Genomic DNA, 24,569 nt, shown 5'->3' with positions numbered 1-24,569 from the left:
AAAGGACCAGTCTGAGGAGAAGCACCAATCGCCCCAAGCTTCACACAATGACCACGTTAAGCATGGAGCCAGACCTGCCACTACACAGAATCTCTCACCTATATTCCTGTATTTTCCAGTCTGAAACAGAGGGGATGATACAAGCACAATTATTCTCCCCTCCCCTTCCATCGCGCTGGAATAAAAGAGAATTTCTTTTTGGACAGAGTAAGAATACAAAAAAAAAAAAAAAAAGAGAAAGCTTATTTGGTAACTTCGGTGCAGATGCCAGGAAATACAAGATATAACCAGAGAAGTTTGGAAAATCCTAATTCTGAATGAAAAAGAAACCCGGGGATAACTATGCTTGGCAGTGCAAACATGCTTCCAGAGGAAGAGCAGATAATTGAAACAGCCATATAGGAAGGAGGGGGAGGTGCTAAAAATCACAAAAATTTTAAGCAGATCTACTTAAATCTATGATGCAAAGATTCCGAAGGATAGGAAATTCATGGTCTAATAAAAAAGAGCAACCTACATTAAAAAATTGTCTTCTAGTAATATAAACTATATAACAGGTAATAAATATTTATTCCATTTCAGGCTTCTTCACTGATCACTAATGCATCTATTTGGAAAATCAAGGGGTTTCTTACTGAGAAAACTGCTTCAAGAAAGATAGAAAATAAATTACCTAAATGGATTTAATATCTGTGTGCATAGTGATCTCACAGCTAACACAGAACTGAAAAGAATTAGTAAGCATAAATAAATTGAACAGTTTAAACGTAATTTAACATCACAGTGTTTAATTTACAAAGAGAAGAATATTTCCCTAATATAATTTTACATTTGGTTCATTTTATTTTTGAAAGCAACTATCCTTAGCAGGTGGGACTCTTATCGGAGGAAATGGACACAGCACCTGTGCAGGATTAAACATCTTTATTTGACAGGAAAAAAACCTTCTTCATGACTTCTAATATATGCAAGGCTTCCTAAAGAATAACTTTGAACTTTAATTCATTAACTTATAAATATGTGCATTAATTAGCTCCACAGAAGAATCAATATAATTTCCAGAACAAGAACTGCTCCACCAGGGCTGTGCCACTAATTTGAATTATAACCCTGAGTGGGTTCCATTTTCTAATATCTTCATCCAATCCTCTGATTATATTTGGAGCTGCAAAACACAAAGGAACTAGGAGTGTTAATGGAACCCTTAAACTGCTTTTCCTTTCTCTGGGTGTCAGTGGTGGAAAGCAGCGACAGCCCAGGCCCCCAAGGACAGGAATTAGGCCAGGGAAGGGTTAACTCAATCCTGCTCATTCCTGTCTGTTCATATACAGTAAAATAAAAACAGACAGGCAACTGTAGTCAATCAAAATCAATCCCAGGGGGGATTTTTATTAGATTCTCACCAGAGCTGTAACATTTCATCATCTGGAGGTTTCTAATCAGTGTTATAAAAACATCCAAAATATGAAAGTCACTTGAATTTATTAAGTTTTCTGGAAATGGTGGGAACTCTTTCAGACCTACACCATCAGAGAGAAATCACCTGATGAGTGATCATTTTATTCCATTTAACTGTCTGTCTTTCCCCCAACGTGGGAAATGTAATTTCTTCCTACATGGCAGAGCCTCCTGCAATAACCACTATTGTACAATGGGAAAATGTGACAATCAAGGAAGTCAGTGAACACTTGCAGCTGCAGTTTTTGAGCTTCTCTCATTTTCACTAATAGCTTATTAGAATTTGTTATTTTAACAGAAGTCCCAAATTCTGCGGTGCTGGCAAATTAAAAAAGAAAATATTCCAGCAGCTTCCACTCCTTCCTGAAAGACTTTTCTGCCTCACAACGGTAGCCTCGGTATTATCACCTCAGGACAAAAACTTAATAATTTGACTGTGCCTATACCCAAGCATAATATAACCCACAAGCCATTAGCATCCTTAATCTAAAAATCATGAGGAACCTTCCAAATAGAAGTGAGGTAAACCCTCATTTCCCTGCTCCTTTGGTAGGTGCTCAGAAAAATGTGTGGGAGCTCTGCATGGGGACGTTTCTGAGAGAAAAAAGCCACTTAAACCAAAACTAAACATGGGTTCTCAGGTTAATTTTGATGAACCTTTCTTGTGCATTTCTATCACCAGTTTTTATGGGTGTTTAAATCCATAACCCCCTTTAGAAATCTATGAAAAATCAGTGCCTTACACACTCTTGAGGATCTATTTTTAGGTACTTAGATGCCCAATGTCTTATTTAATCATCTCTCCAACACACCTTGAGGGTCCAAGGCTTCTTAGATAATGGTCAGGCACAGCTATGATTGCCATGATTTATTCTTTCCTGATTTTGTCTATTTTGGAGCTCCTATCAGAAAAATCCCTCTAGCTGGTACATACATATAGGTTCTTGTTAAAAATTCAGTCCTTAGCATATAGAAATGCATTTCTCTGCACCATAAAACAGGCTTCCCGTATGCTAAGCCACCAAATGGAGAGTTAGACAAGAAAAGAGAGATTCAAATATAGACTGCAAAGAACATAAAGGCTCTTGGGAGAAAAAAAAAAACACCCAACCTAGGCTGCTACAGTGCTTCTAGATGACTGACTTATTTCAGAAAGCCACAAGGTGGTCATGAACCCAGGCACGGGTGACAGATTCAGAAGGACTCCACCTCAGAGCAACAACTGAACCGATTTTATAAAGCGAAGGGTTTGGGCTTCTTTTTATTTTTCTGAATAAAAAAAAAATCTGTGGAGTTTGCTCAGGGAGCTGCAGTTAAAGCAGCACAGAGAGAGAAGCATCTGAGCCCACTGAAATGCTGCTGGGAGAGCCCAGCCTGGGCCGACCTGCTGTTACATCTCTGTCAGCAGCATCTTAGCACCCAGCTATCCCTGGTATCAACCAGCTCTTGGCAGTAGCCTTGGGGCACTCAGCCTGAGCTCAGGGGTGGAACAGGGGCAGGAGACTGTGAGTAGGAAAGGACAGCAGAGGGATGGCTCAGGAACAGATGGCAGGAGTTATCAATTAGAAAAAAAGCAAAAAATAGCAGTGGGAGTTGCACAGCCATGTGCCAGACACCCCTTCCGTCACCCGGCACCGCCGTTCCAGGCTGTGCTCGCTGTGACAAGGGCCAAGGAACCCAGAACCTGCCCAGAACTTCCTGGAAAACCAACAACAAGAACTTGGAAAGGCTCTGGGCTCAGGCACAGCTCTTTGGATGGTTTAATCAGAGGCAATTTCTCGCATGGTGGAGAGATCTGGCCACAGAATTCTGCAGAAAACGCTTTAGTCATTTTAATAACAAAGCAAAGGAAGCGTATGTGTTTGACGGCACATCCCACATTAATTTAAAAGTTGATGAATCCACAGTTGCCACACATAAATTACATTAAAATCACAGGAAGTGAAAATCAATCCTTTTTTTCTTTTTTTTTTTTTTTTTTGCCATATTCACATGATTATAAATTAGCCCTCACTAAGATTACAGCAGCAATGCAAGGAAAGCACTCAAAGAGCTGCATGTGCTGAGAAGGGAGACCAGTTCACCTCAGGGCTTTACTTGCTCACATATCAAGGAGACACAGAGGATCTTCTGGTTAGATTACATTCAAAAATTGCTAAGTATTGCTTCAAAACTTGCTACATGTCAGAGCAAATGTCTGACATCTCTCTGAGAGGTTGAAAGGTACTAAGTGGAGAAATTATGATCCAGAAGAGTTTGAATAAGATTCAAAAAGAAAAATTACCAGGCTCAATGTGGCAATACTTGCATATATCTGAAGCTCTGCCTGCAGCAATACAGATACATAGATCAGAATTTACCTGAGAATTGAGATAAAACCTCTGTCCCCAAGGATGAGAGATGGCTTTGTGTGAGGAATCTGGGTCAGGGGTGCAGAGAGAAGTGAACAACAGAAGGTTAAAAGGTGGGGAAATGAAACCCTCCAATTCTCTGGGAAAGGCTGGAATCAGGGAGGAAACAATGGCCAATAACGAGGGAAAAGTCTTGCAAGTAGCAGCTTGAAGAGAGAGAGAGAAAAGCAAAAGCAGTGACAGAAAGCTCTGATAGCTGAAGGGGAATTTAAAAACATGATTGAAATCTATCAGCAATGTGGAAGCAAGCAGCCAATCTGAATAAAATATGGCTGGCTGGCTTTCGTTCTAACAGGTATATTGCTATAAAAGAAGAAACTTATCCAAATAAAGCCATGTATTTTCTGTAGTTCTGGAGAACATTCTCCCTGGAATGGGAAGACCAGCTCTGATGAGGCTTTCTCAAGGTTTTATACTCACAGAGCACTCACAGCCCCTCATTTCTATGATTCCTGTCTGGGTTGACAGTAACATCCACTCTTACGCTGAATAATACAAATAACTACTATAAATATTTGTGCACCCTGATAACAAAGAGTTTTCTCTGCTGGCCATGAAGACAAGGAAAAATAGAATCTTTTAAAAAATAAATTGTTTTTGTGAACTCTTTCAGAAAAAGGCAATAGGTGATTTGCAGTCAATAAAACACAAAACTACTTGTCGCAATTGATTTCTTTAAATATGAACTGGGCTTATTTCAAGGTGTGTTTTTCATCAGCAAATAGAACTCCTCCAGACTGGTTCATCTTTACACAGCAGCAAACTCTGAGTAACCAGCTCCTTACAAGTGTCCTTGAAGCAGGAGACGAACAACTTGCAGAGTATTTGGACAGAAGGATCCATTTAGCTCAGACAATCAACTTGAACTGAAGGCAGTCAATTGTGGACCCCTGAAGCTGCATTCTTTTACTTCCAACAAGAAGAGAGAAAATAGGAATCGAATATAATTATATCCCACTACAAATTCTTCTGCTCTCTAAACAAGCTGGTGAAAGGATGGTGCAATTTTCCCCACTAATAACACACTGGGAAATCTTGTCCCGATGCAGCATTACTCAGAAGGACTGAAGTACACAACAAATTATTTCATTCCTGGCATTATGTATACATTGAGTTGGGAAAAAATATCACTTAACATCAGGGGGCTGTGCATATCCCAACCCAAGTAGTTTATGCTGGGGAAAAAAATAACAAAGCCATGTCATTCAGAGAGAGTTTCATGGCTGGTGGCTCCTGTAACAAAGACTCTTCCCCTAAATTCATGGGCCTCAGGTGCAGCATTTGAATTTGTGGCTGCAGCCCAAGGTCACAGAGGAGAACAAGGACAAATGCAACTACACAAGATACTCAGCAAATCATCTGCACCAATATTGAGTTGCACCACGCATCCTTGTCCTGGTGCTGTACAGAAAACAATCTAATTTTGCCTTGGTGTAACTTTCTTCCTACCAGAAGCTCTGCATGAATTCCTTAAATCATTATGTTGTTCCAGGCTTTATTCAGTGATTTGATTTCACTGCTTTAATCGAAGTGTGAACCTCTTTAGTAAATAGTGGGACAAAGCATCTGTGCTTCCAAAAGTGTTGGTGGATCATGTCAGTTTTATTTAGAATAACACCATTTTCATAACTGAAAAGTGTATATTGCTCTCAATGGGGAAAAAAAAAAAAAAAAGACTGGACTCTTGTAGAAGTTTCAAAATATATAACTGGTCAGATATTAAAGTTCATGCATGAGTGTGAGTGTGCCAAGGCAGGTAGGGTAAGAAAACAGCAAAGAAAGAAACTCATAATATTTTCTTTTAGTTCCAGCTCCTCCTTCTTCTCCAGCTCTTAAATCCTGCCATTTTTCAATCTCATTTCCCTTCTTCTCATTGCTGCAGCTGCCTTTCACTGCTTCCCTCACCAATTCCCTAAGGACAATCTTCCTGCCACCCAGATCCATCAGGAAATAAATGGCATATAAGAGCAGGCCAGCAGAGAGAGAATTTCTAGAAGATACCACATCATGGCAAAGTTACATAAAGTTGGCAACCAAGACAAAAGGATGGGGATAGAAGAAGAGCTGGACACAAGAAAACAGAAACTAGAAGAGGAAGATTCATGGGAGGTTGCAATATTTAAATGCATTAACAACAGTGGAAATAAGCCAAAGTTTAATTGTGAAGAGAGGAGGGAACAATCAAGCAGTAAATACAACATTACTGTAAATTTTTACTGGTTTATTGCACTTTGGGGAGAATCCTTTCATGGAGTAAAGAATACAGCATTTTACTGAGGAGACAGAGCTGGGCTTGAGCTGTCAGCAAAGGAACTGAAACTCTGGGAGCTTTTCCCTCTGCTGGCTGGCTTCCCACAGGTACTGCCACTTTTTGATGTATTTAATAACAAAAACCTGCATTGCCACTTTCATTCTCATTTTACAGCAGAAGCACTTTCATTCTCATTTTTATCCTGGCAGAAGCATTGGTAAGCCAGAAACTAAGCACCAAGAGAACTAAATTATTGACTCTGCAGCCTCCCTGAAGCCCAGGAATCTGCAAGAAGTGAGAAGAGAATTTAGGGAGAGAATCCTGGTGGGGGTTGTGGGTGTAGAAAGCAGAAAGCATTTCTGTGATTGTAGATTCTCAAATGTGGAGCTAGTGAGACCCATCATTATGGCACCCCACATTATCCTCAGCACAGTTATTCCCCTCTTACCTAAGTGACTTTCAAGAATTACTCCTCTGCTCTTACTCTCATCATCTCAATTCCAAAATGGACCTAAGAACCAAGTAATTCACGCTGACACTTCTGAGAAAAGGCACATTTGGGTTACCTGAGCAGAGAGTCTCCCACTGCAAACTTCCAGTTGTCTTTTCTGCTAAAGATGGGAGATACACAACAATTCACCCCCCAAAATATCTCCTCTTCTAAATAGGGGATTGCAAGCTCTATCCAAAGTCATGTTATTAAGCAGGATCTTTAAAAGATAAAACCCAATAATTTAAGCTGATAATTGTCTCGCTATCCTTAGCTCCATTTAGACAGTTGGTGTTAAATAGAAACTAAAACATTGCTGACTTATTCATTAAAATAACAGTATTTTAAATTGTATTAGTAGCCTACATTTCTTCATCTCAAAAATAACTGCTAATGAATCATGCTGGTACAACTAAGAAAGGATAAAAAAAGCCTGCATCCGCTGAAGCAGGGGGTTATCTCTGTACAAATATGTAGGTGTTTGCAGCATTTATAATGTTCTCAGTGCTGAATCCCATTGAGAAAGGAAACCTTGCTCATTGAAGGGGTTTTGAGGTGGATTAATGATTTAAGTGATGTCACAATACTCTCCCTACTTCTGCTTCAAGACATCATCACATGTGTTATACAATATTTGAAAATGTTGAGGAAAGACTTCTTTTCCCATCCTGTTTCTTGATGCTTCCAGCAGATTAAATTTCACCCTGACAGCTGGGTTTAGATTTTATGTAACAAGAACACAAAAAAAGGACTGTTGTTAAATAGGTTAGTAAGTCAGAGCAGGTAAATAAGATCAGTTGAAAGAATAAAGAAGGTGCAGGCTTTAAAACCACCATCAAAAAGTAATTTTATGTATAAACTATTTCAGAAGCAGTGTCATCTATTCTTATGTTCCTGGCATAAATCTGATGTTCATTAATTCAGTGGAAAATGCATGGCTGACATCCAAGACATTACTATGAAAAGAGAAGAGTTCTGGATATTATTTGGCAGTCCCACCCCCGGACATCATGACTACTACAATGAAATTTGACTTCCGTGTTCAAGTTTCAAAATAACTCTGTTTTCTTCCGGACAAGAGTGATGTAAATAGTGCTAATGCATATCCCTTGAAAAGAATAGGATCAGAGAAAGGAGAGGAATTGTATGAATATGAGAACTGTATTGTGTTGCTCTCTACTAAGTCATGGCATCCCAGATGCAGATTCCTGATGGTTCTGAGTAGCTGCAGAATGTGCATTTAGGAGAGGAATCATTCTTACTCTGGTGTCACCTGTACGCTGGTGACACGTGTATGACTATTCCATGTGTCCAGCAGCACTTCCATTGGAGGAAGGATCATTTGGCATCAGCCACCTAGGATCCAGTCTGTGGCCATCTACAGAAGCACATCTAAATTAAGATGACGACTGCACTCACAAATTCAAGGGCACAATTCAGGCATTAAATATTTCAGGAATAAAACCACATATCTTTATAAACAAAAATAAGTGCGTGAAGAATACACTGTGTATCCAGAGAAAAAAGTGGATAGGACAGAAAACATAAAACAGGGTGACATCAAATATGCATTTCAGATATTACATTAGGAAGCTTCAGCTGAGAAGAGAATTCAAATCACTTGCAATATTTTTTGTTTGCTAGAGCCCTAAACCAAAGGAAATACCCAGTCCTCAGCTCCACCAGTGGACACCACAGGGTTTCTCTAGGAACAATCCTGCAGGCATTCATATCAGCTCTGGCTTCTGAGGAACCACTGCTACAAACAAGAGAGGTGACCACAGAATCCAGGACACCTCTGTTACAGCAGGGGACAGAAACACAGTCAGAGATTATTCTCATCCCCTGTGTCAAGTTCCCCCTGAGGGTCAAGAAAAGCCTGAAGTCATTCCCTCAGCTGGGTGATGATGGGTGGAGGGTGGTAAAACAGAATATATAGAAATTTAAAAGCTGAGGAAAACTTCTATAGAATCCCCTCAAGTAAATTTTCCATAGAGTTTTAACATATCTTTCCTGACCAAGAATTTGGCAAGAAATTTAGAGATGACTCACCCTAAGACCCCCTGGCTAGGACTTTATGTTGGGAAGGAACATCAAAGATATTATTAGCAGAAAAGGAGAAGAAATAAACGGGGCTCACAGGACACATCTGAGATCAAGAAATAAAGTACAAGTGGAGGTGGAAGGACTGAAAGACAGGAAGAAAATACAGCAAAACTCCAGATTTAAATCTGGAAGGTATAATCTGGAGGAGGTTCCAGAGGAGCAAATGAAGATGGGCTGCTGCTGTCAGCTGCTCGGGAATGCCACTGCTCCATGACTCAGGGAATGTCAGCAGCACTTGAGGCGGGAAGGCAGAGTGTGCTGCACGAGGGAGGGAAGTGCAAGCCCTGAAATCTGACTCAGGGTCTGAACACCAGACACCAGTTCAAGGATTAATCAAACCATTCAGCAGCCAAAAGCAATGCAGGAAATAGTGAAGATGCAGGAGTAAGCAGTGATTTACATTTATGTAGGAGACTATGAAAAGGAAAGGCTCTGAGGATCCAGTGAGGGTCTCACAGAGCCCTGACACTGGGACAGAGGCACCTCTTAGTCTGTGTGTTGTTAAGCAATAAATAAAGGGAAGGACACAGCTGTTTAAATTCTAGCCCCAGTAAAGGTGATTTTTTCTTTTTTTTGTCCTGGACTCAATGGGGACTGGAATTTCAGTCAGGAAATAAAGAACCCTATGAATGACACAAGCCAGGACTGCTCCAGACCCAGAGAAATGGACCTTTGTAGGGTAGCTAGAAGAGACTACAGGTCTCTTCTATAGGAAGAGTACAGGAGAAAATACAGAAGAAAATACAGGAGATTTTCTGGTCATTAACCACCAGGAGTGGACAGCCCTGTCTGCAATAGGTATTGCTGAGTGGTAAGTAACACCAGAAACAAACCATAGGTTCTCTCCCTATACCAACACCTTACTCTGCTTCAGTGTGGATTTGGGTTTTGAATCTCACTAACTGAGCTTCCCTGACCAATTTTAACCTTCTCTGTTCCTTAAAGGAAGAACTGTCAGGGATTTTGCTGCTATCCAGTATTACAGCTGGGAAAACCTTTGTAATTCTAATTGATCTTTCTTATCTCTTCTGCCACTCTCCATTACAGGAAAAAGGAGAGGGTGAAGCAGCTGTCTCCTAACTATGACCATTTTCTTGGCTTTTACCCCTTGACATCTCTCAGTATTCTGCATTGTCAGTACGTACTCAGAGCAGGTGATGCCTAAAGTCAGGGACAGAACAAACCTCCCAACAGAGCACTGTAAATGCCAGGTGAGAAACACATCTTCACTAATGGGGAGCTCTGCAAAGGAAGGACATCCAAACACATACAGGAGAAAAGCAGAGGAGAAAAGAAGCCCCAGGGTCTAGGGACTTTGTTAGCAGTGATGAATAGACCCCATAAGCATTTAACTGCATTCAAAGGTAGCGTAAGGGCAGAAAGTTCAGGAAACTGGCTGGCAGAAAATGACACCATTGCTCCAGAAATGAAGGAACTGAGGAAGGACACTGTGAGGGGAGGGCTGAAGTAGTTAAACAGGAATCTAAGGCTTACTGTGAGACAAAATTTAGGGAACAGTTTTAAACAACACAAAAATAAATGGAAAAGGAGATAGGATATCAAAACAAGGCAGCAATGTAATACTGATGGTGATAATCACAGATGGGTATTTCTGAGCAAACAGGCACAGGCACACATCAGGGACAGAAATCACCACTGTGCTCAACAGGAAATGGTGCCTGTTCCAGTAGGCTTCAGGAACTTTCCAAAACACAGCACACTGAGGAAAAGCTCTTAACTAGCAGAAGGAAGACTTACCTAGCTTGACACTACATGCTAGGAGCTCCCAGGGAACACGGGAGGATCCCAGCAGGCTGATCACACTGCAAGATGACATCCTCAGCTACTCCTGCCAAAAGCAGGATGATCTAAAGCAGCAATTTTTGCATGCAGTCATGCAAGGCACACACAGCTAGTGGCACTTTCAAGCATGACCACAGCAGAAATTTCTTTGGATAATAAAGACCTCTGAGGTCCTCAAGCTAGTATAGGGAATAAAGTGATGAAAGGAATGAGAACAAGTACTATAAAACAACTTTAGGTTTTGTTTCCTTCAAGAACAGAGTAATTTTTTTTTTGGAAGGCACTTACTCATTACTAATCTACAGGCATTAAAAATTAGTGTCCTTAATAAGCTGGGAAGGACATTCAAATATTTAGAAGAGTACAAGTTCTAAGTAATTCATGTAAGTAACAAAAGCACTTTAGTGCTAGAGCAAAATCCAACAAGCACTGCTGTGTGTATTCCCAGACCAAGGAGCAAAAGGGAACATGGCTCATGTGTGAATTCTGGATTCACTGCTGAAGGAGTTTTCTAAGTCCACTTAATTGAATTCTGAAAGATAAACTTCACTGGGGCACAGGCCTAAAATCAATTTAAAAAACCCCAAACCTTCAGCATTAAGCACCAACTACCTATAGAGATCTGTAATTTCTATGCCTCTCATCACATGGTGCTTAATTGTAGTTAAATTCATTTGTTTTATTCATTGCTTAGATTTTTCATTATATTGTTACACACACAGAATCCCCCACATTATTTGTACTTGGTGACCCCTCAAAACATCATCATTCAGCACTCAAAAGGACTGGGATTCTCTCCACATGTATTTAAAAGCAGTTTGACTAAATAAATACATTTCATTTGCAGAATATTGTAGGAGAACTGGAAAGAAAAAAAAACAACAATTAAATTGTACCCTATGGAAAAATACCCACTTCTTCATTTTTCTTGAAAGTGTCCAGATCTACACTAAAAAAAATCTTCCACAAATACATCCTGGAAAAACCAACATTTTTGCTCACTGTGGTTTGAATATTCTGTCCAGTTACATGTCTGTGTGAAAGCCATCATTAGATCATTTTCTGTCCCATAGCAACCACTTTGTTTTCTCAGGGAAATAAAATATTTTCACCTCCTCAGGCAATACCTTTCTCTGCGTGGTTCCCTAAATGAAGCTGTTTGTAATCCAAAGCTAACATCCCAATTTACACTGGTCTTCTCAAGGATTTATACCTATGGATTTAGAAAATAAACTGCTAGCCAGAGGCTTTTCTAACTCTATATATGTGTGCATGTCCACAGCAAGAGTCAAAATCTCACATTTTATATAGAAAGCCTTTAAAAAAGAAAGTTTTTAATAACATTTCCTTATTTAAAATTACAGATTCAAGTTATTAATTTACATCATTAAACAATTATCTGGAAGAGAGTGATGGAAAGAAGAAAGAGGTATTCTTTTAACAATAACAATATTGTTTTAACAATCTGAAGGTGCAATGATAATTTATGTCTGAATTTACTGACTGATAGGAAAGTAAATAAGCCACCAGAGACTTTCAAGCCATTTGAGAGGATCTTCCCATAGCTGTCAGAGGTGACTACTTCATGGTAATCCATAAACTTCAGGGCTCCTGGCCACAGCCACCAGTTGTCCAATAAAGGTTCTTAGTTCTTTAACCCAGCCCTCTGTGGAGCTGACTTGTCTTTAAAAGGATGTTTTAATTATTAAATCACACTAAAGTGACTATACCTATTTTAAATAATTCACTGATGCTGTTTCACTGTGCAAGTCACTGCTGAAATTCCCCACAGGCATTATTACACAGAAGCAAAATGGAGAGAAAGGCAGAGTGTAGTAAAAACCACCAAAGCAGTGGCAAAAAACCCACAGAAGAAGAATTTCTACCACCCTATGACTTGCTGTGATCACCTGGCAGCTTGGGTACTGTCCTGAATGTGGTCTCCATTCAAGCATAAAAGGACTACCATGAAAAAAAGACTTCAAAATTTATTTTTTTTAAATTTGGTAATCCTATTACATCTTTCCATGGCATCAAAATGCTATTGATTTTAAGTTTAAGCAATGAGGGGCACTGGAACATGCAAAAAGTCTCCCAGAGGAAGATTGAAATGAGAGATGGAAGGCTAAACAGGATGCAAACACTCATGCAAAACTCTGTAAGAAGAGAGTAAGAAAAAAAATAAGATTTAACTGGCCATTGTACTACTCCAGCTCTTTAGGAAATCTCATTTCTCCACCCAAATTCTGAAAAAACAAACACTGAGAAGGTTAAAAAGGTAAAAAAAAGCCAAGATGAAATATTTCCATCTCCAGCCAAGCTTTTCAAACCAGTACAGAAGGAAGGCTGGTAGGAATCAGTTTGTTCTCATGGTACAATTTCAAATTTTTTGTCATTAAGCTTTAATGCAAGGCAAAGACATTATCTGAGCAGCATTTCAATGATGATGCAACGTGATGGGTGCGTTGCATAATGTCACAGGATATCAGAAGATGTGTCCTGGTGTAACCTCCCTCGCTCCCAGGGAGAAGCTCCTGAAAATGCAGGAGGCTCTTCACAGCTTGGGAGCCGTCACTGGGAAGTTGTCACTTGTTTTCAATAACTGAGCAGGATTTGTGACTACCCAGCCTCAGTGGGGCCAAATTCTTCCTTATGAAACTGAGCCTCCATTGGCTTCTGCCAGGCTCATCCTTCTCCTTCCATTTGATACAATTCCTGGCTCCTGGGCATGGAAAAGGGGACAAAATCCACTTCAGGCAAGTGCTGTGTTCCTTCTTTTAGGGGCTGACTCAAAGCTGTGCTAATTAAACCAGAGCCCCCCAGGAGGGGCTCCAATCCCATCAATCAGGGATGCCTGGGACAGGGGGACACTTCAGTCACTGTGTCCTGGGGCAGGGAGGGCTGATCTAAGAGCTTGCTGGGCTCAGGGAACTGCTAAACCACCAGCTAAGTCAAGCCTAGATCAGCTCAAAGCAGGCAAGCAAATATAAATTAGTGGAAGCAGGACTAGCAGTTTTGCAGATTGGTTTTCTAACCTGTTTTGTGTTCTTCATTTTCAGTATTTTGTATTAATTCCTCTGCACATCCATCCTTTTAAGAATTAGATGAGCTCTCAATGCCCTTTTTTAGAGATGAAAGGTGATGCCACACACTGTGTGTTTATGAACAATTTATCAGTTAAAGATGGAGCAGAATTAGAAAGCCCTGAGATTTTAATTCCTTGTTAAGTAATTGTCATGGCAGCTTCTGACAAGAACAGAAAAATGTCATATAACTAAGCAGAGCTTAGCAGTCAAGATAATTTTCACCTTCTAATAAAACCAAAGCAGGTACACCTATACATTCCTTTACAAAGCCTGTAACCATGGTAGGAAAAGCAGCACAATTTGATTCTGACAACCTGTAATTCCTCGTTATGCCACAGTTTGAATAAAATTTTTAAAAAATCTGCAGGGCCACTACATTATAACTTTAAACCAAGAAACACAAAACCTAATCAAGCAGCATTGAAAACTTCATCTTTGCTGGGGCTCAGGGGGCAAGGCTTCAAACATTCCTTTTACAGCACAGCACCACTTTGGCTGAAATAACATTAAATGCCTTGAAAATACATTGGGGAAGACCAGAGAAGGAAGTTGTAAGGGGAGCTATGAACAAACAATGGCAGGAGCTTGGGGGTTGACTACCAGGTCTCCAGGATGGAGAACAGCTTCCCACCTTGGGCAAAGAGCAGAGCACACTGCACAGGAATTCAGATGATTGACAAACTGAAATATTTTCATTATAATGCTGATTTCACCAAACTCTTCTCCAGACTGCCCTCATCTTGATCAAAATCAAGAAAAGTGCTATTTGAAATATCTAAACAGCTCTGAGTGGGTCAAGGCTGCAGAGGCAAATTAAAAGCTGTCAGCCCTATCAATACTGGAGCTTCCAGGCACTGTCACTCCTCATGAACACCAGTCCAAAGGAATCTACATCCTGACAATTTCCTATACCAACGTGGAACTAACACTGAGAAATTATTTCTTTTCTTTCAGGCATAAGAGTGGCAAGCGAAAATAATTAATTCTTTTCTTACTGAATGTCTCTCCCCAGTTTAAGTGACTTCTCTCCAAACAACAGAGAAGCAAATTAAACCATAATACAAAACAGTTATCCCATATGATTTATTCCTCCAAAATGTACTGTGCAAGCATCAAGGAAAACAAGGAATCTGAATCATGTCTTACACTCATGATGGAAAACATACTAGCTAATCCATCCCTGCTGATTTTAAAAGTTTATTTGGGTTTTAAGAGAACTCTTTAGTGGGGCTTTTGATGCTCCAACATGCATTTAAATCCTGGAAATAATTCCTTTGATCCAGAATCAAACACTCAGTCCCACTCCCTTCAGGAACTCAGATCCACAAAGTCATACAATAGATTTAAAGTGTCAGAAGAGCAAATACCTCTAAAACTGCACAAAGTGTGTTTAACATTCCCTTTATGCTTTCGATAATACTCAGCACCCTGAAAAACCTCAGATTTCCTCTTCTTTTCTAGGGAATTGGAAGGATTTTCTTCCAAGTTTTGAGAACTTAATTACTCTAAAATGGCTTCTGTCACTCACTGCACCATGAAAAATGGATATGCACATTCCCAGATGTCTGGACACATGTCCATGGAAAAGTGGGCTTGCTGTAGGCATACCACAGGAACTCTTTATGTAAGCTTTTCTCATCTACACTGTTCTTGATAAACATTTTACAGAAATAAATTTGAGCCTGTATATTCTACAGCCATCTTCTCTGTAATTCTGCATGGCTTGTACACACAACTTGCAAAAACCAGTGCAGCATCAAGCCAATTTAATTGGCTCAATTAAATTCCAAAGCTGGGATGATCAAAAGGATATGCATGCCCAAATTCAGCTGACTTTGAGGAAAAAAATAAGGAGGGGTTTTTTTACTAATTATAAAAGTTCTAGCCTACAGTGTTCAGTGAAATTTGGAGTCGTTGCAAATCACATTAAAACATCAATACACTAAAACAAAGTAAAATAAATCCATATATTAAGCAATAACCATTTCCATTAAAAGAGACTGGAAAAAAAAATCCTATCTGTATTAATGGAAATAAAGCATTCCCTTTTTTAAGCAGAAGTTTGTCAACCACATCTGTCCTTTTCCTGCTTCACATTTACTGGCTTTCCCAGATAAAAAGGAAGGTAGGACCACATGGAGCAGCCTACCTGCACACAGAATCCTTGCTGAAGTGTCATCTGCAAGAAAACTGGGAGACAAGGTGCTCAACTGCATTTCTCCTTAACAACCTAAATATCCAGTATTCCTTGCAGTAACACCACTTTTAAAATAAGAGTGTTTAGTCTCAAACCTCTCAAGAAGTCACAGCCCCTTTGGCACAGGGACTGGGGTCATGCAGCATTTAATCGCTTCATGAGATAAATTATTTTGTATATATTGGTTCAATATAAAACATTTAAGGAAGATTATTCTATTAATCACAATGAATATACTAAATCCATTTTATTCCATCCATCTTGTCAAGGTTCTCAACGCCATATATGGAGTTCAGAGTCATTCTGAGCCCAAAATTTTTAATACAATCATAGAATGGCGTGGGTTGGAAGGAATCTTCAAGATCATCTTGTTTCATGTCCCTGCCATGGGCAGGGACACCTGCAACAAGCCCAGGTTGCTCCAAGCCCTCTCCAATCTGGCCTGGAACGCTTCCAGTGATGGGGCAGCCACAGGCTCTCTGGGCAACCTGTGCCAGGGCCTCAGCACCCTCACAGGGAGGAATTTCTTCCTAGAAATTCTCTTTACTTACCACCAAGTTTAGCTCAAGTCAACAGATTATGGGTATGTGAAGCCTTTCCTTTTGGAAAGCTGTACTCCTGAAGTATTCCATGTTTCTTTGTTTTACCTTTAGTAGGAACAAGAGCACCAAAATCAGACCTTTCTACTACTGCCCCCAAACAAAAAAATGACCAGGGTTTAACCCTTACCTGACAGCAATGGATTCCAGGGACTTCTACTTGGATATGGGAAGCTGGGTCCTTCAAGAAGGGCAAAGGAATGAAGGCAATACCAAAAAGAAGTTAGGTGTCAGAATTCCATGTTAGGGGGAGAATTTGAAAGCAGAAACCCACAAAAGCAAAGCTCTTCTGATGGCACAATTTGAAAATGGAAAAATGGACAGAACAAACATTTAGAGGAGATGAGGAAGAAACTTCACTTCCTCTTAGTTCCTCCTGCTCTGCTGTCCCTGTCACTTTAAGCATGAAATGAGGAAAGGACAATGAGGGACTGGAAGAGCATTGAATGGGATTAAGGCTGGCACAGGAAGGTGGCACAGGACTTGGGAGCTTGGAATATCTTAGAGATATACCTGGAGCCAAGAAACACTGCTTTGAGCAACAAATGTGCAGGTCAGGGAGCAACATCTGCATTGGGGGACAAGACACCACCACCACCACCCCCTGCCCTGGAAGTGCAGCAGCACCAGCACAAAAAGAGCTCGCAAAGCACGTGCTGGAATTATTCCAAACTTAAATCACAACCCCAACATCATTTCCCTCTGTTTCTTCTCTGTTATTCTTTGGTTGGGTTTTGAGAATTCATATTTTACAACCCAAAACCAGCCCGAGTATTTTCTCTGACATTTTCAGCACCAAATATTGTAAGAAGTTCATAAAGCACTTGTTGGACTGGTTTTAAATATTTATTGCATTCTGTTATTGTAGCTTTTAATCTGTATCTGCTTTTTAAGCAGCTGCACTATTCACTGCCTAGTTTACTATGAGCCCTTACAGCTTCACACTCCTTCAATCTTTTATCTCATAAAATATCAGGCTAAGCTAAGTTTGAAAGCACCTTTGAAACATACTTTGCTACACTTCATGTCTGGATGTCTGTAATTCCAAGGAATATTGTTACAGCTGGGGAGTTTGGAAGAGTTCTAGTTTAGAAGACTATTTTGTTCAGTTATTTTAGGAAGCTCTTTTTAGCCACACTCCACAGGACTCTCATATTGAACACCATTATCTGAAGTATTTATTATGTTTAAAGCAGCCCTGGAAGGTTTCACATTTCACTGTTCCAATTAAATATTTTGTTTAGAATGGCCCATAAATTTCAGAGTTTTGATATTTTAGGGATCCAATTATGATCTTGAATAAATGCCTTATAAATACAATCTAACCACAAGCAAACAAGGACAACTATTGTGCTTTAATTTCCTAAAGATCTGGAGCATCAAAGTGTATTTCTCCAATAAGCTGAAAATGAAGAAAATAGCTGCATAATCCAGGACTGAAACAAATGTACAGTAAAATACTTAAATGCCCCTTAATAAATTAATAAAGGAAAAATTTGAAGAGGTTTTTCTAATAAGTGGATCATGGTGGGTTGAAGTGTTACTTCAATTATTACAGCATTTAATGGGTTTAGCTCTACCTCCGTGAAACATTCCACATGTTACACACAAGAATTGCCTCTGTCTGTGCCCCAGGGCTGCTAGAGCAGGAAAGGATACTCCAAATTATCCCTCTGGGACACATTAAAGAGCAAGAAGGAGGAGTGAGAAGGAATCAGTGTTCTGAGCTGACAGGAGTGACAGAGAAATAAATTTAAAAAAACCCTGTTCCTGACAGTTTCCAGGAAGCTCAAGCAGCAGGTACAACAATGTGGCATTGAAATCTTGAGGGGGAGTCTCAAGGAAAATAAGCTTGTACTGGAAAATTGGCAACTGGCTTTTTCATTCAAATAACAGGTAGTCAAGGGGAAAAGAAGAGAAAAAGCAAACGTTGCCAATATTTTGGCACTTGTAGGAGTTCTCCAAAAAAAGCATATCTAGGTTCTCTCCAGCTTTAACCTGAGAAAGAAATGCACATTAATGCTGCAAAGGAGCTGACACTTTTAATCTGCAGCCCACTCAGCCAAGGAACATCCACTTATACACCCTCATGCATTATTCACCAAGAAAATTGAAATAATCTACCCGTGGTTAAGCAGCTCGGAAGCAAATGCAAATCAAGGGAAAGCAGCTGAGAACGAGGATCATTCACAACTCCTGACACTCCTCCACAAGACTGGAGCCTCCCGTGGGAACAGCCAAATCATTACAACCCAAATCCCCACGTCTGTGCCTGGGAATTGTCCTGGTGGCACAAGCACTGACCTGTGGCCATGCTTGGAAAAGGAACTTGCTCCGTTTTTATTCCAGTAGATTCTCACTCCTTGTCAATGAAGGTGTGTCCTTAGGCACACACCTGAGAAAGTCATCATCATTATTATTATTATTATCAACATCATCATCCCATAAAGATAATTCTAGCTCTGGCTGCAATCCTCTTCATTCCATATCTGACTTGTGAAACTTTGGGCATGGAATATAAAGTTATTTAAAGAAAATCTCCAGCGAAGGAAGAAGTTATTGCTGTCACCGCCTTCATTTTTAGTACTGAGATTTAATGGGAAATATCTTAGACCATGGTTTACAGCAATTATTTTATTATCTTTAGGAATATACTTGAAGATCAGAAGGAATAAATTAATTTTTTGCCTCCATCCCAGTCAGCTGTTTTGAAGCTCTCCACCATTACTTACAGGCTAACGTAAACAGGAAAGAGATGAATAATTCTTGTAAGTTTATACAAATTACTCTGGATAAATTCTCCATGAAATCTACATAAATCTTATATTATGAAGTATTTCCATGTGCCTGAATTTATTATCATCTAAGTGGTTGTAAGCACTCAGGTGGTTGTAAACTCCATGCATTAATGTTTTCTTCATCAGAATTCAATAGTTTTAACCCCTCTGGTTTTAAGGCAAAACCATTACAGTTTTGTTTGTGCTTAATTCTTCCCCATAGATCTTCCACAGCAAAGAAGTTTTCAATTCAATGGAATTGCCTACTCTATACCTGATTTCATGAAATTACAAAAATGAGAGAAAGCAGAAAACTTTCCTGTCCTAACCATAAAACTATGAAGTGTAAAATAATGAATAAAAAAATTAAATAGGCCTTACTCCAGATAACAAAAATACCCATTAGGGTTATATATTTTTTTCAGTCCTTTCAGAAATATATTTCTCTATCAGAAGGCCTAAAGAAAAAAAGAAATCTTAAATTTCAGACATTGCAGGTACGATGAGAAAAAAATGTGTTTCTACACACAGAATTTGTGATGGAAAATTGCTCCGGCAAGAATTTGGTGAGTGTAATTGTATTTTCCTTCATGGATTTTGAGTTAAATTCCCTGTATTGTAGTGATTCTGCAGCAACAGATACTCCTCAACCAAGGGAAACAGGAGCCCAGGACAGAGAAAAGAGGGCTGGGCCCTTCTTTATGGAAAGTAACCAAGACATTTTTAATGTTCATACAATCCAGACCAGAACTCCCATGGGGCCTTTTGGAAGATTTCCACAGAGATCCCCACTTTTCCCCAGGAAGCCCAAGCACATCCCCATGGAATGTTATCTCTAACTTGGTCCTTCAAAGGTGATGCTTTCACTATCATAGAGTTATAATAAATATTCCACAGACTAGAGGTATTTCCTGGCCAAAAATTGTCCCTAAATTTCAGGTCAACTGAAAGCCTAAAAAATCATTTGCAATAAGCTATTTATTATGTCACTGGCACATTGTAAACACATCCTTAAAATTAAACTGATCATTCATTTAGGTTGAATAATTAAAAATCTCCTCTGCTTCAATTGCTGACCCAAGATACAAAGCAGTGGCGTCCCAGAAATACAGGAGCTGAAATAGGTACCCAAGTATTTGGCAAATTCTTCAGAACTCTCTTCACATTTCAACTAAAATGACCTTATCCCAAATTTTACGCAGTAAAAAAGAGAAAAACCTGACTATCAGTAGACAGAGATCTGAATTTGATTTCAAGCTTCATGTGGACCCCCGTGCTAATTACACAGATTTTTTTCAACATGACTACAAGGAAAACAAAACAACACAGAAAGGTAGCTCTAATAGCTTATTTTATACACATGTAAATTTTGGCTCTGTGTGTCTAGTTTTATGTGATTAAATGATATTGAGCTTTGCAGAAAATATTCTTTATCTAATGAGAAAAGACTGATCTGGATTTGATCATGGTAAAAGCCACCCATTCTCATTTTGCCACACCAGGAGTAAAAAAATCTAAATTGCTATTTAACATCATACCAAAGCTATTTGTTAAGGACATCCAGCAGAGGTGACCTTGCATTCTCAAAGTCAAATTTCAGGAGTATTGACCCCCCAAAAAAAAAATAGAAAAAACTTGCTAGAATTCTGAGATTTCCTTACCATGATATGATACTTGCCTGACCTTCCCTTATTCCCTGGGAGGAATTCAACCAGAATGGGGAATTTAATCCTCCACATTATGTATTTTAATGACTCATTGTTTTCCTATTTCTTTCTAGTTCCTGCAAAGCTTAATGGACTTGAGCATGATTATTAAAATGCTGCAAATAAAAAGAATTTTTAAAATCTTGAAGTATTAAAAAAAAAAAAGTGGAGATGCAGTAAAGGACGTTCTAAAATTGGAGCCCATTTTGTTGGGGATGGGAGCAAAGTGTCTGAGCCATATGCTGGTGTAACACAGGCAAACTGGATACAAAGCTTATGTCACTGCAACTTGCTCCTTCAGAAAGCAGCTATGGCAGAAATAATCCCCAAATCTTACATTTCAATTTACATGCAGCTCCAGATCAGCACCAACATTTGGATATCGGAGGTCCATTAGAGTTTATCTTCCTGGGTCAAGAACACCCTGTTACCAAATAATAAATAGAAATAAATGGGTACTAAACAACTCCTTACACCCAGTTTACTCAATCATTTTTTCACTTGAACAGAAGACCAGAAGAGAAGCAGATTTTTTTAAATCTGCACAGTTATCTTTCAGATGGCATAGGACACAGTCCTGCAGCTGCCAGGGAAAAAAAAAGAAAAGATTTTGTGGTTTTTCTTCTCCAAGAGGAAACCCAAACACACCCTATGATAAGGCCCTAGCCTAAATCCCCAATAATTTCAGTGGCTTTTATCCAGATTTACACTTCTTTAATGCAGAACTCGATTTGTCACTTGCATAACAGAGTTCAGACACCAGAAAAACTCCCCCGTCTTTTGAACTGTCTCTCTCCTCAGCTGGCACAGAACAAACTGCAACTGGTGATTTGGACACAGCCATGGGTGGACAGAAACACAAACTGTATTTGGATAATCCCACAGTGCAGGGTTGTTTGTTTTTTAAATAAGAAAAAAATAACAGACAAATCCCAAAATCTGTTAAGTCTACGATGTGACCAAAAATTTCTTCCCAAGCACTATTCCTTCCAAATCTCTGGACATGACAAAAATTATGTTTAACTGCATAAAATTTCTGCCAGTACATAACTTTGAAATGTACTTTCTAAGATAAGAGCCTGGACTCCACAGAAGGATGAGAAGCAGTTTTAGCCCACAGGGAATTTGACTCGACTAGACCTTCTCTTATTTAAAAGAAAAACACGACAAAAATCCTTTGGTGCAGGTATGTGGAGAGAAAGCTCCACCAGCTTTGAGGTAGACTGGCTTCAAACTTCAGTTTTTGTCAGGAAAGATGATGAAAGGGAAAACCTCATCCCACCATCATGAGAAAATTTCTGTCCTCCCACTATGCACAGACAAAGCAGCAATGAAGCCCCTGCCTCCTACTCCCCCCCACCCAAAAAAGGTGACAAAAAGGAAAACACGGTCCTGTGTTAAAAACCTAAAGCATGTCCTGTATTAGCAATCTCGCTAATGAAATTTGCTTTCATTTAGTTGAAATAAACAATATCAGATTTGTTCCTTTTTTTTTTTTTTTGGTTTCTCTTGGTTAACTTTACACATAAGAATTTTCCTCTGCTGCTGATGAAAATGTCTGAATAAACAGTGCTATGCTAATGGATCAAAAGATCAAAAATATTCTGTCCAAAGCACAGAGTGGAAAGGAACAAAGTCACCAGACTCTTGGAATCACTTTTAACTACTTTTAATTCCTAAACTCCAATCTCAATGTCACAGACCTTGCAAAATGTGGAAGTTCCTGGATCCAATCGAAGAAGTGTTTGAAAAAGAAAGAGTTTTAGGTTTGGATCAGTCAAACTCTGAAAAGGTGGCAGAGATTACCCTGCACAGGGCTGGAATTCAGCCTTGATCTCTTTTAGGATGAGGGAATGATTTTCCTTATCCCAATTATCTTAGCATTTTGTACAGAATTACTTGAGGGAAGCAAAAATCAACATATGCAGAAATCCTTGCAGCTTCCTCAGATGCAAGAAAGGGTTGTATCTTACAGGGGAACAGAAGCTGGATAACCCAGCAAAGAACCGGGAGAGCACAGAGGTACAATACAGAACAGAGCTGGCACTGACAGAAGTGAAAGAAAAATGAGGGAAGGTGACAAAAAAAATAAAGAAACAGGAAAGAAAACACAATTAAATGGCAAAGTGATCCAAAACAGGCGAGATGCAACCAGCGGGAAAAAAAATTATAATATCTTTATTTGGGGTGAAATTAGTAGTTAGACAAATCCAGGTGAGGTGCTGAATAAAAGGCTCTGGATGTTACAGCTGATCACAGACTGAACCTGGGGCAGACCAATGACCTCATTCCAAGCATTCCTCAAACCACCTTGATGCTGTCAGGCTACACCAACAACCTCCCTGTTGTGAAGTTTTCAGAATTAAAAATTAAGCACAGTCCTAAACTAAGTTCAGGGCTTCCAGTCTGTGGCCTCTCAGGTGCTGCCTCTGCGCATGTGTAAAAGAACTTCTGGTATTGCCCTCAAATCTTTTCTTAGTCCCAGCTCAAGGAACTTTTTCTTGCCTTTTTGCTACACTGCAGGTCATTGCAAGGGGTTCTTTGCTGGTTTTTTTCAATTTCCACCCCAGGAAAATCAACTTTGCCATAGAGCAGGACTGCAGTGCTTGGCCCTGCAGCCAGGTCAGTGCCAGAGTCCCTGTGTGGGTCACAAAGGACCAGAGCATCTCCTTTCTTCCCTCCAAGATCCCAACCTCCTGCTTATTTTTAAGACAGGGGATACCCTGTCAGGGTTTAAGCACAACCCCTTGGAGCAGATCAGGGAGAAAGAGGCATCAGGCTCCTCAGCATCTCACATTCCTCAGGTAACTGCTCAATACTGAATGCTGAATAGAATTGCCCTGGAACACATCTGGATAAGGGGGTGGGGACATTTCTGAGCCACTAGTACTTGAGAATCCTTTATTCAAAGGCATTTTTTATGGAATTATCTGGAAATAGTCAATTGACTGCTGAAATATAGCTAACAAAATGTACCATTCCACTTGTTATTTTATTTGTTTTTCTATGCATCATTTCCTGCCTTTAATTTTAATTCCATGCCCTCTAAGAAATACAATCTCACAGATCTTCCCCTTTATTTTCCTGTAACAATATCATAGCAGTTTTCTCTAGCTATGTACAATCTCTTCGTTCCCTTCACAGCTTTTCCAAGCCATGGAATGAAGAATTATGTAAAAATAGGCCACAAGAAACCAGACACACTTGATCTGCACAGCAAAAATAGAGCTCTTTAGCACCTGGCATTCTCAAGAGTGGTAATGAAGCTGGCGAGATAAGCCAGGCTTTGACCCAAAATAAAAAGCTTAGCCCTCACAAGAAGGTTAAATTTCAACTAACACAAAAATTCTGTCTTTTGGTTTCTTGCAAGGTGTGACCCCAGACATCTGGACAAGCAGAGGGATTGGGCTGACCACAGGTGGGAAATGCAGGAAGAGGACAAGCAGCACATATGAAAACATTAATTTTAGCCTGTCACAATCCCTGAGGCCAAATTACAAAAACCCCCTGGTGCCTGCAATCCCAGGAGTGCTCATGGCTGAGGGGGAAGCCAAAAGAAAGGAAAGGGACCCAAAGGACAAACCAACAAGCCTGCAGTTGTGAGGTTTTTTTCAGGAGCAACAAATAAATTCTTCAGGATAAATAACTGATCTGTGTTGAATTACAGATTTGATGAGGCACATTT

The 24,569-nt window shown here is 39.7% G+C and overlaps 1 protein-coding gene across 6 annotated transcripts in view; it reads right to left on the bottom strand.

The window, feature by feature from the left end:
* SHANK2 (SH3 and multiple ankyrin repeat domains 2) overlaps positions 1-24,569 on the bottom strand; it is a 249,330-nt gene that overhangs the window by 183,868 nt on the left and 40,893 nt on the right. For 4 of the 6 annotated variants that reach the window (XM_071428342.1, XM_071428343.1, XM_071428345.1 and 1 more), the window contains one exon: positions 16,532-16,582. The exons of the other annotated variants lie outside the window; for them this stretch is intronic. In XM_071428342.1, coding sequence (XP_071284443.1) covers positions 16,532-16,582 — 51 coding nt within the window. The remainder of the gene's footprint in view (positions 1-16,531; positions 16,583-24,569) is intronic. 6 annotated transcript variants of the gene reach the window in all.

This window comes from Agelaius tricolor, unplaced genomic scaffold, assembly GCF_023055355.1.
Source record: "Agelaius tricolor isolate 1412-34295 unplaced genomic scaffold, bAgeTri1.0.p SCAF_5, whole genome shotgun sequence".
NCBI lineage: Eukaryota > Metazoa > Chordata > Aves > Passeriformes > Icteridae > Agelaius > Agelaius tricolor.
This window is presented reverse-complemented; position numbering and strand designations above follow the sequence as displayed.